The 14,211-nt window shown below is 40.7% G+C and overlaps 1 protein-coding gene across 1 annotated transcript in view; it reads left to right on the plus strand.

Annotated features, from left to right (window-relative positions):
• Positions 1 to 14,211, plus strand: part of Impg1 (interphotoreceptor matrix proteoglycan 1) — a 108,042-nt gene that overhangs the window by 37,005 nt on the left and 56,826 nt on the right. Inside the window, exons 10-11 of the mRNA XM_075967739.1 lie at positions 614 to 690; positions 1,600 to 1,678. Coding sequence (XP_075823854.1) covers positions 614 to 690; positions 1,600 to 1,678 — 156 coding nt within the window. The remainder of the gene's footprint in view (positions 1 to 613; positions 691 to 1,599; positions 1,679 to 14,211) is intronic.

A 14,211-nucleotide genomic window follows, 5' to 3' on the forward strand; every position in this document is an offset into this window, starting at 1 on the left:
CCAGCCTGACTACTTGATCTGAGTCTGTAGACAAAGGCTGGGGACCCTAAAAATCTCTAAACTACTATTCTTTTGTAATTGTTGTTATTATGTAATTGGCACATCATAATTACACACACTTTTAGGCTATAAAATTATGATTAGATACATGTGTACATAATGATCAAAGCAGTGTAATTATTACATCTATCACTTTATTCTGTATCATTTCTTTGTGATGAGAAAATTCAAAACCCCTCTTAAAGCAATTATGAAATAAACAATACATTATCGTTAACTATAATCACCCCTCTGAGCAATATAATCCCAGTACTTATTCCTTCTGTCTACTTATACTGATCATTGTACCCATTACCCAACCTCTCCCACTTTTTCATCCTGCTCTTAATAAGTCCCCTCGCACAAGCATGCAAGAAGCCGCCCTGGATCTGCCCTTCAGTGGGCCTCATTCAAATTAATGACCATTAGTCTGTAGCTCCAATGTCGTAATGCAGTAGTAGTATTCCTTAAGAATTGACTAGTACCACATTTTAGGAGCTTACCTGGTTTATTGCCTAGCTCATACAAGAAAAAAAGAAACATTTTAGCCTTGTGATTTTTTTTTTCCCCTCAGAAGTTGCTGGCTCATTGTCAGTCTCCAAACCTGCCATCCAATCAGGACTGCCCACGCCCCTTGCTGACATCACTGAGGTGAGTGAGTTTCTTGTCCTTCTGTTTAAAGCCCTCCAGTAAAATAATCAGTTTCATAGACGGAATAGAAGAAAATACTCTTTGCAATGCTATGTATTTTTGTGCATAAAGCTATGTACATAAACTTTTTGTTTTTATGTCTGTAATTGGGAACCCATTTCCAATAACTACGTTAACAAAAATGAATTCACATTGCCTTCCCAGTGTTAGAAAATTCAGTTTCCTTGGATTCAGTTAGATATTTGCTTCTTGAGTCAGGTTGTGCTCTATGTTTAATAAGACACACTTTGACTTTTTTTTTATTTTTGCATTCCTTTATTTACTGGAAGAAGAAGAGGAGACACAGGCATGCCACAGCAAACATGTGGAAGTTAGAGGATAAAGTGCAAAAGCTGCTTCTCTCCTTCCATTCTGTGGGTCCCAGGGATTAAACTCAGGCCATCAGGCATAGTGGCCAGTGCCTTTTCCTGCTGAATTATCTTCCAGCCAGATATAAAAGATTTTTATGAACTAAAATGACTAATTAAAGCAAAATATAATACTTAACTTTTATTTTTCAGGAATACTCTTATAAGTTTATTTTTAATTCCTATGAGCTTACCAACATTTCTATTTCTGGGAGGTGGTAGAACAAATTAATGTATTGGAAACTAAAAGAATTTGATGTAGTAGTCGTTTTTGTATTTAACTTAAAGGTCTGTCCATTTCAGCATTCTACGAGTTTTACTGGAGTGTTCACAAGCAGAAATTCTGAGTCAGCCCCGTGCCTTCTTTGCTCCGTAGGAAAGTCATGCTGGCAACAAAAATTCTTTGCTTAAATTTAAGTAACACTATTAAAAATGTAAATATAACCCTTCTCATGAACAGAGAAACATCCCCTCTTGACATCTTTCTAAATTCTCTCTTCAGGATGCTACCTTGACTCCAGAACTTCTGCCCAGTGAACCTGGACTTGAGGCAGTGGACAGAGAAGGACCCGACCTGCTCGGTGAGTTTCCTCCCGTATAGTCAATGTTCGATGACAACATTCTCTGACGACCATCATGCTCTTCCTCGAACCCCTGAAAAAGTCTTCTCTACCCTGAAAAGGTTTGCCTCACCAGTATCACAACACTGAGGAACATGAACCCCTCCAACCCAACATCTTTCCCTCAGGTCTAGTCACCAAGCCTCCCCGGAATGCTGGCTCCCCTTCCTGGGTGTAGTGAGAGGTATGGAAGCCAAAGCTTCACCTACAAAAATCTCTTCCAGCCTTTGAAACAGAGTCCATTAAAACAAAAGAGCTCATGAGGCCTAAATCCTTGACCCAGGGATGTGGCTACAAAGGGTTGAACGTTTACTCCAGTACATCACCCATGCAAGCCACTAACAGTCTGTCTGTTCCCTTTTAAGTGCTTCCTTGTGTCTCATTTTCGAGACAGAATTTCTCTATGTGACTCAGACTCCTGAATGCCAGGATTTCAGACATGATCTACCCAAGCTCATGTGTGCTTTTTAGTATGAATCACACAAGAAAATCACCCAACACTAACATCTTATTGATTGATTGCTTTCCTTTAATATTTATTTTTAATTTTTACTATTTTGTTTTCTTAGAGCCAAATTCTTATTATGGAGCCTTGGCTCCCAATACATAGAGGCTGGCCTCCACCATGTGGCAGCCTCCTCTCCACTCTGTAGGTTGTCTGGTGACACAAGTCTGGGGGTCTGAGGTTGCTCAGCTGGCACTGCAGTTCTAAACACGAACGCCTCTGGAGCTGTGTTGTGGCTGGGCTTTCTAAAGGTACTGTTGCTTTTATAGTTGGGAGGGCTCCTTATGAAATATTTCCTTGGTGCTATTTTCCTCATCAATTGTATTCAGCAGGTAGGTAGATAATCACAAAGCATGGGGTTTCCAAGAATGCTTGTATGCCATGATAGCAGAGCTTGCTGTACAAACTGAACATAGTTTATGTGGTTACTGACAAGAAGGTCTTCATTTCACCGCAGTTGTCTGTCGTATAACTAAAATCAGTGGCTAAGAAGAGTCACTTATTTCCTGTAGATCTGAAATTTGGGCAGTGGTTGGTGGAGACAGCTCTGCTCTACATGTGCCAACGGGCAGAGTTCAACTGGTATGGAAGATCCATTTTCACGGTGACTTTGGCACTTTACTGAAGAATCAGTGCCTAGCCAGAGCTGTTCGCTAGAGACCCCATTCCACAGTATGTGGACCTCCCCCACAAGGAGGCTCGGGCTTCCTCATGGTTTTCTGGCCGTGTTGACAGAGGCAGTATTCTGATCACTTGTGAGTCTAGGAACAGCACCATTTCTCTTCTTCTGATATCTAAGCAATCACAGAGACTCAAGCAGTAAAAAATATAGGTTTTAATTGTCAATGAAAGAAGTAGTAAGGAATTTTGGCCTATTTATAATCAACCACTATAGGTAGATTTTTCTTCCCGACTTCCAGCTTCAAAATAAACCACAAGGAGACTTATTATTAATTATATAGGTTCAGCCATAGCTTAGACATGTTCCTAACTAGCTCTTATAACTTAAATTAACACAGATTTTTATTAATCTACATTCTACTACGTGGCTTTTACCTCTATCCCTTTCTGTGTGTCTGACTTCTTATGGATCTTTCTGGCTTCTCCTCACAACTCTGCCCTTCTTCTTTACAGCATTCCCCCTGCCTCGAAAATCCTGCCTAGCTATTGGCTGTTTAGCTTTTTATTAAACGAATCCAAGTGACATTTCTTCACAGTGTACAAAAAGATTATCCCACAACAAACCACAATGGATATCAACCATCATTTTGACCTTAAAATCATCTGAGAGTTGGTTGTATATAACAAAACATAACTTTTGGTAAAATGGTTAATGCTGTCTCCATATTATTTTCTTTCATTAAAAGAACAGAAACACTTATAAAACTGGAATTATTATATATCTGGACAAATGCATTATTATACTTTCAAGTTGCTTTACTGTTCTTATATAAGAATACAGCATAGAACACTAAAGCTTGAAAGATTCTAAAAAGCTAAAAAGATAATTTGGTTAAGCATCTGTGCTTCAAAATGAGGAAAGCAAAGCTAGCAACAGGAAATGATTCGCACAAGGTCAGGATCAGGACCATTATTAAGTTTTCTCCAGACTATACTGTATTTGCCTGGAGTAGACGTATCCTTTAAAAAAAAAAAAGTTATTTTTACTCTGATCAGATATCTCAACAGGAAAAAAAAAACCACTGGCTGTACTAGCTTGCCAACCTCATTTCAATCCCTTAGACCCACAGAAAGCTGAAGCAATAGCTCAGATCTGTAATCCCAGCACTCCTATGTGATATTCGAAGGAGAGACAAGAGAATCACATAGAAGATCACAGGTCACGTGGTGTGGGGTGTGAAAAGAGACAGAAACAAAAGAAGCCCTGCCTCAACAAGATGGAAAGAAAGAGCTAGAACTAACTCCCAAACATTGTCTCTGGATCTCGCTGCACTTATACAAACACAACACACACACAGTAAAAATAGTAATTTTTAGAATATCTTTATTTATCATCTGATAATTTCATATACCCACATGTATATGAACATGGGTCCTCTACAAGAACAACACATATGTAGCATCCCAGATACATATATATGTAGTATCTTGATCGCACACATCCCCAGTTGCCCCTTCCCACTCCCTTGAACATTTTCCAACACATTCCCTGTCAGCTTTTCAGCCAACCTGTGCAGACCTTGTCTGCTAGACCTAGCATATGAGGACCGGAAAGAATGGGGCAGACTTCAGTAAAATGCTGCCGACAACTTACTTCAGTTTCAATGTGCTTTTATATACAAATGAAACAAAGAAAGCAATGATCTAAGGAAAGACTTTTGAGCTCAGAAAAACATGCAAATAAAAGGCAGTAAGCACATACTACATGTTAAGAGAGAAGCCTTTTCCCAGAACTTCTCAGGACAGAGCAATTTAAACACTGTGCCTGGCACTTACTATAGATTACATCTGGGAAAGCATGAGATCAGGGGCATATCCAGATTCAGGGCACACTGAGCAGACTGAGGTCTGTAGCTATGTTCTGCCTCCAACAAGAATAAACATGTCTTATAAATTGGATGTAAATGTTTGTCACAAGAAGCATGAAATCCTGTCAAAGAAAAATCCAGGGAACAAAGTGCACCCAAGATAAAAAGGCCCTCTGCCTTTCTTCCTGGAGCCTCTCTCACTGTTCCCCAAGGCATTGATCACCATGTGTCATTTTTTTTGACCGTGTTCCCACAATCCTCCTCTTACCTTCATATCCTCTTTTTGTTTCTTTTCTTTTTTTTAATCCTACTGATTTTCCTTAGTGCCAACTGCTAAAATGTTGACTCATCTTGTTGGCTTAATCCTGTGCAGGTCTTATTCAGGTAACCATGGCTGCAGTGAATCCAAGACCACAATGGCTAAGTCAGTATTCCACAGCATCCTCTCCAGCATCCTGCTCTTGCTTTCTTTCCTCCTATTTTCTGTGATGTTCTCTGAGCCTTGGGGATAGGGCTGATATAGATGTCCCAATTAAGGCTCGGCACTCAGCAGTCTCTTATTCTCAGCACTCTGACATTTCTGAGTCCCTGGATTAACTGCTACCCCCTCAAAAAGAAGTGTCTCTGGCCAGTGTTGAGAGAAACACAATCTATGACTCTAAACATAAATATTTAGAAGGCAGTTTCACAGCATGACCGTTTAGCAAAGCAACAGTCCACTGGGGTCTATAATCTTTCCAGTCATGCGATGTTGCCCAAGATATGGTCTCATGAGTGAAATCCTTCCTGAGAAGCAGGTCTCATATTCGACCAGAAAATGTTTCATTGCCCCTATAGCCATCATGGCACTATGGCACCAGTGCACTGGGACAGTATTTTATTGGCTTGGTTTCTTGAAAATTTCTTGAGTTCTTTGAATATTCTAGATACTAATCCACTGTGAAATATATAGCTAGAAAATTTGTTCTTCCATTCTGTAGGCTGTCTCTTCATTTGATTGATGGTTATCTTTATTACACAAAGCTTTTCAATTTTATGAGATCCCATTTGTTAATTGTTGGTCTTTTTTTCCCCTCCTGAGCCATCAGAATCGTATTCAGAAAGTCCTTACCTGAGTCTATACCTTGAAGTGTGTTTCAAACTTCTCCCTACGACAGCTCCAGGGTTTAATTATGTTGAGGTCCTTTTAAAGTTTAGTTTTAAGCAGGGGGAGTAGTAAGTGTTTCATTTTTCTAAATGTAGATATCCAGTTTTCCTAGCACCATTGTTGTTGTGTTTTCTTTAGCGTTTATTTTGGCACCTTTGTCAAATATCAGGTTAAAGCAGCCTGGGGGTACCAGCTCCCAGGACGGCACTCAGGGTAGCAAAAAGAATGCCTTCAGAGTAGCTGGGAGTTAGAAAAAATTCCTCTCTATCTGAGGGATAGACTTTCCTATCTGAGAGTAAATAAGGAAACACACATGCTTTCTGATGGTAACTTTCTCTTTTACTTCATCTTGAAAAATCTCTCTGTTGCCACATAGTTACATCTTTTTACATACTAGCTACATTATCTCCCTTTACATACATACATCTCTCTTCTACACAGCCATACATCTTTACACATAATTACAGCTATTTTACAAAGCTACATTCTCCACACAGATACGGGCCTTCACACTTCTTTACACAGCCACATCTCGCTCTACACAGTTGGATTCTTCCCACAGCCACATACTTGTAGATAGCTATACATTTCATCTACATGGCTCTCTCACCATACAACCACATCTCTTCTATACCCATATCTCTCCTACACACTTCCCTCTTCAATACAGCTACATCTCTTCTCTCTTCCTACATTTCTCACACTTCCCTCTCTGCCCATTGAGCTATATCTCCCTTTCAGCGTGCGCACACACACACATACACACGCGCGCACACACACACCTCACATTTCTCTCCTCTACAGCAAAGCCTCTGGACAAATATGTGTCACCTTAGCAGGGTCACATAGCTCTTCTTGAGTAAACAATAAGAAACAGAGCCATGCTGGTCACACATTTTCTCTCAGGCTAGGGAGGTCGCACTGAGTGGGCATGGTGAGTAGCATGTAGCTCTGAGAGGTCAGGGTACCCAGACAGAAAGAGACATTGAAATTCAGAACTTAAATACTAAACAGTTAGTTGGCTCAACCTTGAGGTTAGGAGCATGTATGGAAGGTCCATGACTGCAGGGGTTTTGTCTACCAAAGTTACTTCATGCCTGACCTTGAATCAACAATAAACACGTGGAAACTTGACCTTTTGTATTCATCACCAGGGGCAACCAGTTTGCTTTGAATTTGTTCTGAAGTCTAAAATTAACTGTATTTTTGTCTGAGAATACTATTACTTTCCTTTTTCTATCTGAGTAAAGAAAAATATCCTTGTATAATTTCTGTTCATAAGAATTATACAAGCTGGGCGGTGGTGGCGCACGCCTTTAATCCCAGCACTCGGGAGGCAGAGGCAGGCGGATCTCTGTGAATTCGAGACCCAGCCTGGTCTACAAGAGCTAGTTCCAGGACAGGCTCCAAAACCACAGAGAAACCCCGTCTCGAAAAACCAAAAAAAAAAAAAAAGAATTATACAGATTAAGCGGAAATCATCTTCCTGACCAGCAGATGGAATATTTTAACAAGTTAAACACACAAGCAGTGAGAAAAATACCCATAGCTGTTATTAGGGAAGGAATTTTTGATTCATGAGAAAAGTTACAGATAGAAGCAACCAGTCAGGGGCCCCATTGTCTTGGCCAAGTGGAACTCCCCATCAGAAAGTTATTCATCTGGTTGGTCAACCTGTAGAATATTAGCTGTCACCCGTGGTACATTCTCAGTGGTCTCTGGTAAAGCCATTTCTACCAGCAGCTCTCAGCATCAGGTGGGATTGCCTTGTGACTGGGTATTCCTGTCCATTCCATTGATCAGTGTGTCTGGATTTGTGCTGAAATGTGTCTTTATTACTATGGCTCTGTACTATAATTTAAAATCAGATATAGTGATACATCCAGCAGTATTATTTTTGCTTTGGGTTGTTTTGGCAGTATGAGGGTAAGCACTCTTAGTCACTGAGCAATCTTTAATCACTAAGGCACATCTTTAAGAGTTTTTTGTTTTAAATTGAGTAAATCTGTGTATGTGTGTTGTGTTGTGTAGTGTATGCACTGATGCTCACAGTCAAATCTTCCTGGAACTGAAGTTACAGGTATTTGTGAACCACTCAACATGGGCCTTCTGGTTTGAACTTGGGTCCTCTGTAAGAGTAGCACATGTTCCTAACCACTGAGACACCTCTCCAGTAGAAGTTTGGTTTTTTGTTTTTGTTTTTTGTGACTGCTGAAATATCATTGGTTATCATAAATCTGTTTAAATTGCTTATTTTATCTTGGTTTAATATGACAAAGTCATATATATCTAGAAATTTCTCTATTTATTTTATATTTTCCAGTTATATGAAATAAATGGTTTCAGAATAAGAACTGGTAATTTATGAAATAGAGTAGTACCTGTTTTAATATTTCTTTTCATCTCTAATTCAATTAATTTGAGTCTTCTCACTTTCTTTTGATTAGTTTAGCCAAGAATTATCAATCTTATTTATCTTTCTAAATAATCAACCTTTGCTTCATGGATTCTAAAATAAATACCTTTCAAAAATTATCTTTAAACTTGAGTTGCCCTAAAATTTTAAGTACTTTTTTTTCTCACTATTCTGTACATTTTTGTAAATAACCAACCCTTCCAAATCTCCATTGGGTCACCTGCTAGGCATCACAGGACCACAGGCTAGCAGACTTGTTTCTATCTTTACTTTACTGGACATTGCTAGCAAGTGGCTCTCAGGGACCATATCACTATGATGCTCCCTGCACTTATTTTGTGAGTGTGTGTGTGTGTGTGTGTGTGTGTGTGTGTGTGTGTGTTCTGTACTCCTTCTTGGTTTCCTGTACTCGACTTGCTTTATGTTCTTTTGTGTGTTTATTAAAATCCTGCTTCATGTTAAAAACACATGGTGACTTGAAAACATACACAGTACAATCAGGTTTTGTTTGAAAGAGTCAACAGGAAAAAATGTAAAATCAACACTTTTGCTGAGGTGGTAAAGCATTGAAACTAAGTGAACACCGTGAGTGTGTTTCACACCACTGAATATTCACATTAAATGCTTGATTTTTATGTTGAGTTATATTGAGCTTAATCTCAATAACTTGTTAAAGAAGTCAGATGACTGTAGACGAAATCATATTTAAATAGAAATCATGTTTGTCTGAAATATGGCTCAGCTGGTAAAGGACTTGTCTGGTATGCACAAAGTCCTAATATAACTGGATGTGGAAGTCTGGGGTGTATGATACACTTTCTAAAATCAAGCAAAAAATGGACCTCATAAAGGTCTCTAAATTTGCCTGAGGTGGTTTGTAGATTTGACGCCAAGTTTCTGAGCAAGCTGTGCAAGAGGAAAAACATAATCCATCACATAGTTTGGATCTGCACACTTCCAGCATGGAAACCGCCTTCTCCTGAGAGTCCTCATCAAGGAGACAGTCTGGATCTCATGAACCGTGTCCTATTTTCATCAACATCCCCAGCATGTAAGACGGGCCTCAGGTGTTCCCCTCACGGCCTGGGCTGGGGATCTGCAGTGAGTGCCAAGCCTACTTCATTCCAGCAGGGTAGAGGAAGATATTCTGACAGTCTGCGTAATTCAGTGACTGATCTCAGAAGGTCTAGAGGAGGGAGTGCGCTGCCTGGCTTTCAGTCAATGATCTGTAAGTAAAATTATATCTCATAACTGGGCGTTTGATTAATATTGAACAAGAAGAATTATATTTGCTGACACGGGCCCAGTGTGCAAATATTCTTATGTTGCCAATTAAGGACAAATCCTTGGACATTCATCACCAGCCAAGCTGGGACTAGCAATGACAGCACTTAAAGAGAAAGGGAACCTTTAGCTAGGAAACCTTCCTGGTAAAAGGATGCCCAACCTGCCTACTCATAGAAACACATGGAAAAGGACAAAAAAGAAAGCCACAAAAGTTAGAGAGTGCTCTGAGCAAAACCAAGGCTCACACCCATCATAAAACAATCATCTCTACCAAGATTCTCAGAGAGAAATTTCTGGACTGAGAAACAGTATTCTGTCCCTTGTTATGACCTCACCATCACTAAAAATACCACCCGTTGTCCTGAGTTTGCCCTTTCTGCCTATAAAATCCTGTTCTCTTAGCCTCATGACCTGCAGTCTGTCCCCTAATGATAGGGACTCTGATGAGCTGCCTGCAGCTGTTTCCTGAAGAGGGTTCATCGAAATCACCTGCTCCTTGGATCCTCGACAAAAAGTCACATGTTCACCCCTTGGACATAGTGTTGAAGTGATTGAGGTGCATGTCTGGGATCTGTCCCACACTGAATTCGTAGAGCGAAAGGATGTGTTCTTGCTCCTTTTCTGTAGACTCCTGAGCAAAGCAGTGTCTCACACAGAACTGCGGCTTCATGGCCCTTCATCATCGCTGTCCATATTGTCATCGTTAGTCTCAGTCACCTCCTGAAGGACAGTCCTTCTTTTTGCCAGTCCTCTTGTGGGGCCACAGACCCTCTCACGTACTGAACAACATTCCTTACTGGTAAACGCTTTTGTCCAAATACGAATGTTGAAGACCACTGACCAGCTCCATCTCGTGCGATTTAAGAACACCCATGCTGATGATCGTGGATAGAAAGCATGAAATTTGTGATAAGGCACTTTCCCAGTCGAAAAGAAAAAGTATTCACCTATCCTGATGCTCCATCAGAAAGGCCAGGCAAGGGCGCCACTTAGCTTGCTCTACTTTAAAACAAAAGGACAATAGGGAGGTTTGAAACTTTCATAAGAAGATTCAGTGGAACCTTTAAGCCACTGGGGTCAATATTTTTGCATTTCTCTATCAGAAAGTATGGTCTTCTTGAATGAGTGGACTATCACAAATTTTACAGAGCTGGGGCTGTGACTCGATGGTAAAATTTATATTTAGCATGCCCAGGGCCATAGGCATGATCTGAAGCACCAAAAATAAATAACAAGCCTGATTCATAGTGGTCTGTGAGAGAAATGCCGTCTAAAGGAAGAAAAGGACTGCCGTTCTGCACGCATGCGCAATTACACTCCATCCCCGGATACCATCTCCGCAGCGCCCAGAAGATGAGAAGTAAATTGAAGTTCTTCTAACTCCCAAACACCACACTTCTAGATTTGACCTAGATATCAGTGAAATAGTAGTATTCAGGGGAAAATCAGTGGAAAATGTAATGGCCTGCCCCAAATTGGCTTTTCCTATGAAAATGCTTATTGCGGCTCTGTGCCCTCTGCTGAGCTGACATTCTTCGTCTCCCTCTCCTACTTTGCTCTCCTGTCACGTGAAGGTCAGCAGTCTGGGCCTCCCAGATCATTCCTCTTCGCCTTTTGTAGAAGATGAAAAGGGAAGGAGGAAGTCACTGCAAGTAGACTGAAGGCTCCACCTCAACTAATCAGCTACACCCTTTCTAGAAACTTCCTCTAGTCAAACGACCTTGACCATCCCTTGCTGTCCAACAGTTCCACACCCGGACTCCCTGAGATTCTACTTATGACTACTCCTAATTTATTTTCCAAGTTGTGGCCCATTTTCCTACAGAGTAGTCTATTCACTCTCCTTCCAACCTTGCTGAACAGAGACCACAATTTTAGGACAAAATTCTGCTGCTTTTTCAGGGACAAAGGCTGTTAGAGACCACTGTCTTTAGCCTTTCTCTTTCTTCCACAGTGACTCTCCTTCAGGAGAACCACTCACACACGTGCGTGTTCGCGCAAACACACACACACACGCACATTCAACTAATTCTATGCATCAGTTTGCAGGAATTCTTAGACACTTCATCTCCCATTAATGCCACCATTTCTATTTCTTTCTTTTTGTAGAGTACCCTTTTCCTCCTCCCATGCAGGTTAGGAGACTGGTTCATCATAGGTAAATTCCAGAGGCTCTGTATGCCACAAATGCGCAAGAACGGAACAAAAGAGACCTTTATGATTTCACTTCATTTGTAGCAGCCTTCTGGGATGTTGTCCATGTTTATGCATTTATTAAGTATTTATTCACATATTTAAGAGCATGCTTGGAATGCACAGACAGAAAAAAGTGAACAAAACAGATAGAACTTATAGCTCAAGGTTTGCTTCCCCTGAAAACAGATCATAGGACAAGAATTCCATTGTAATGAGTTTATTTCAGAGCTGCTCCCAGGACACTTGATGAGTGGATGGGAAAATGAATCAGAGAATAAAAGGAACCAAGACAGAAAGTCATCCTGGACTACTGGAACTGAGCACTGGTGTGCTAATAAATCATAATGTTCTCAACAACAAAAAGTGCTATATGGAAGCATAGGAAAATTAATTATAAAAATTTTATAGAACCAAGCTTGGTGGCATATGCCTGTAATGCTGGCACATCAAAGGCTGAGACAGAAGGATTGCCAGTTCCCTGATCGTCTCCATCACTTAGTGAGACGCTGTCTCAAAAGAAAAAAAATTGATGATAACTAGTTGCATACAATTTACAAGTAATAATATCGATATAGTCTTCATTATCAGCCTGCATCACTGTCGGTTGCTAATACAGTAATGCTTAAACTCAGGTAAAATAGCAGGAAGGCAGCAGGAAGGCAGCAGGAAGGCTGAAAAGTAGTGGACAGTGTCTGGGGCACTGGGAACTAACCAGCGGAAAGCAGAGCGTGTGTCATGTTGAAAAGAGTAAAGAGACCAAGGTGAGCCAGAGGAGTCAGAAAGAATTATTGGGCGAATGATCAAAGTCTGGAAACACAGAGCCTTGCGAGCCCTGTCTGGCGACATTAAAGGGTTTGGAGCAAAGTGCTGACACACCATATATGTGTTTAAATACCTCATGGCTGTGTGAGGAAAATGAGCCAGAAGTGGGCAAAAGCAGACAGACAACTGAAAACATCCTAACAGTCATCCAGGGTAGCAATCTTGTCGTCTAGACTTGCATAAAAGGCAGGAGAGAAAAGTAAGTTGATCTGAGTGATATTTGTGAGATAAAACAATTATGAGAGGTCTGGGCCTTGAACGGACTCAGCAAGGCAGGCTAGCTGAATGGGCTGTCATCTCTGGGCTTATTAGTGGTAAGCAGTAACCTAAAACAACAGCTACTGCTCAACTCCACAAGCTTCCCACCGCCCATGCACTGTGGACATCCATATCGTGTGTGTCCACTGCCTCCTTTGAGTCATGTCTCAGTTGAGTACATCCTAAGGGACTCCAGCCTTTACTAGTCGATCATTATCGCCACATCGATCCAATTTTGTTGGTTTACATTGTTTGTTTGTTTGTTTGGGGGGGTTGAAGACAGAGTCACACTATCTATAAGGTCCAAACTACCCTCTCTATTCTCTTGACTCAGCTTCCTGAGAATTACAGGTATACACCTCCATACCCAGCTTATTGGTTTACATTTACATAAAGAGAAAGATTGACAAGTACCCATTCTGGTAATGCTTTTGATTGATTTTGACAAAGACTGAAAAGAAGTCAATAACTGCAGGAAGTAGAATGGGTGAGCAGAAAGACTCCTAGAAGCCAGGCTTCCCCTTCAAAGCCTTTCCAATGCTCTTACAAAACTACTGTAAATCTACAGCGCTGTAGGGCTGCCTCTAACGATACCCTAATTTAGTCATTGTGCTCAATGATCCAGGAGGAGCTTGCTTTGTTGTTTCCATTTTAATTTTGTGTGTCTGCTGTCTTTTAACCTTTAGTTTAGCATCTGCAATCTAGCCTTCTAGTCTCCTGCAGTAACTGCCAATATGCTGCAGGAGTCTCGTTTGCATCTAACCCTAGCTGACAACCAGGGCCCTGCCACCATGCACTCCCAGCACGTGACACCTCTGCACACACTAGACAAGAAGATACATTGCTACTTTACCAAGGTCTCTGCACATGAGGCAGGAGGCATGCATGGCCTTATTAGGCTCTCCGTATGCTCTCTACATGGGAGCCTCTGTTTCCTTTCCTACTTAGAGGCAGTGGAACACTTAGAATAACCCTGCTGAGATAGTCGCTGGTGAACAGATTCATGACAAGGGAAGTGACTCTTCATAAATAAACTTTTATATGCATCACAAAAATTAAACCATTATGACAACTTCAACAGAAATCTTAGCTTAAAAGCATGCTATACAGTTACTTCATGCTCAACAACTGGAAAGAAGTTTAAGGTTTACCATAAAGCTTAAGGAAGAAAGATTGGCATGTTATTACATGGGGAAAATATTGAAAAAAAAAAACTACATCACTGTTGCTATAGCCTGAACATTTGCAGCCAACTATTTAAGTTTATACTTAAAAGATTAAATCTCCATGGTGACAATTTGGAGGTAGAGTCCTTTTGGGAATGCTATATCCTCAATCCTGAGTATGCCATGACCATTGCCTTCTTGAGCTCTC

The sequence above is a fragment of the Microtus pennsylvanicus genome, chromosome 3, assembly GCF_037038515.1.
Source record: "Microtus pennsylvanicus isolate mMicPen1 chromosome 3, mMicPen1.hap1, whole genome shotgun sequence".
In the NCBI taxonomy this organism is placed as follows: domain Eukaryota; kingdom Metazoa; phylum Chordata; class Mammalia; order Rodentia; family Cricetidae; genus Microtus; species Microtus pennsylvanicus.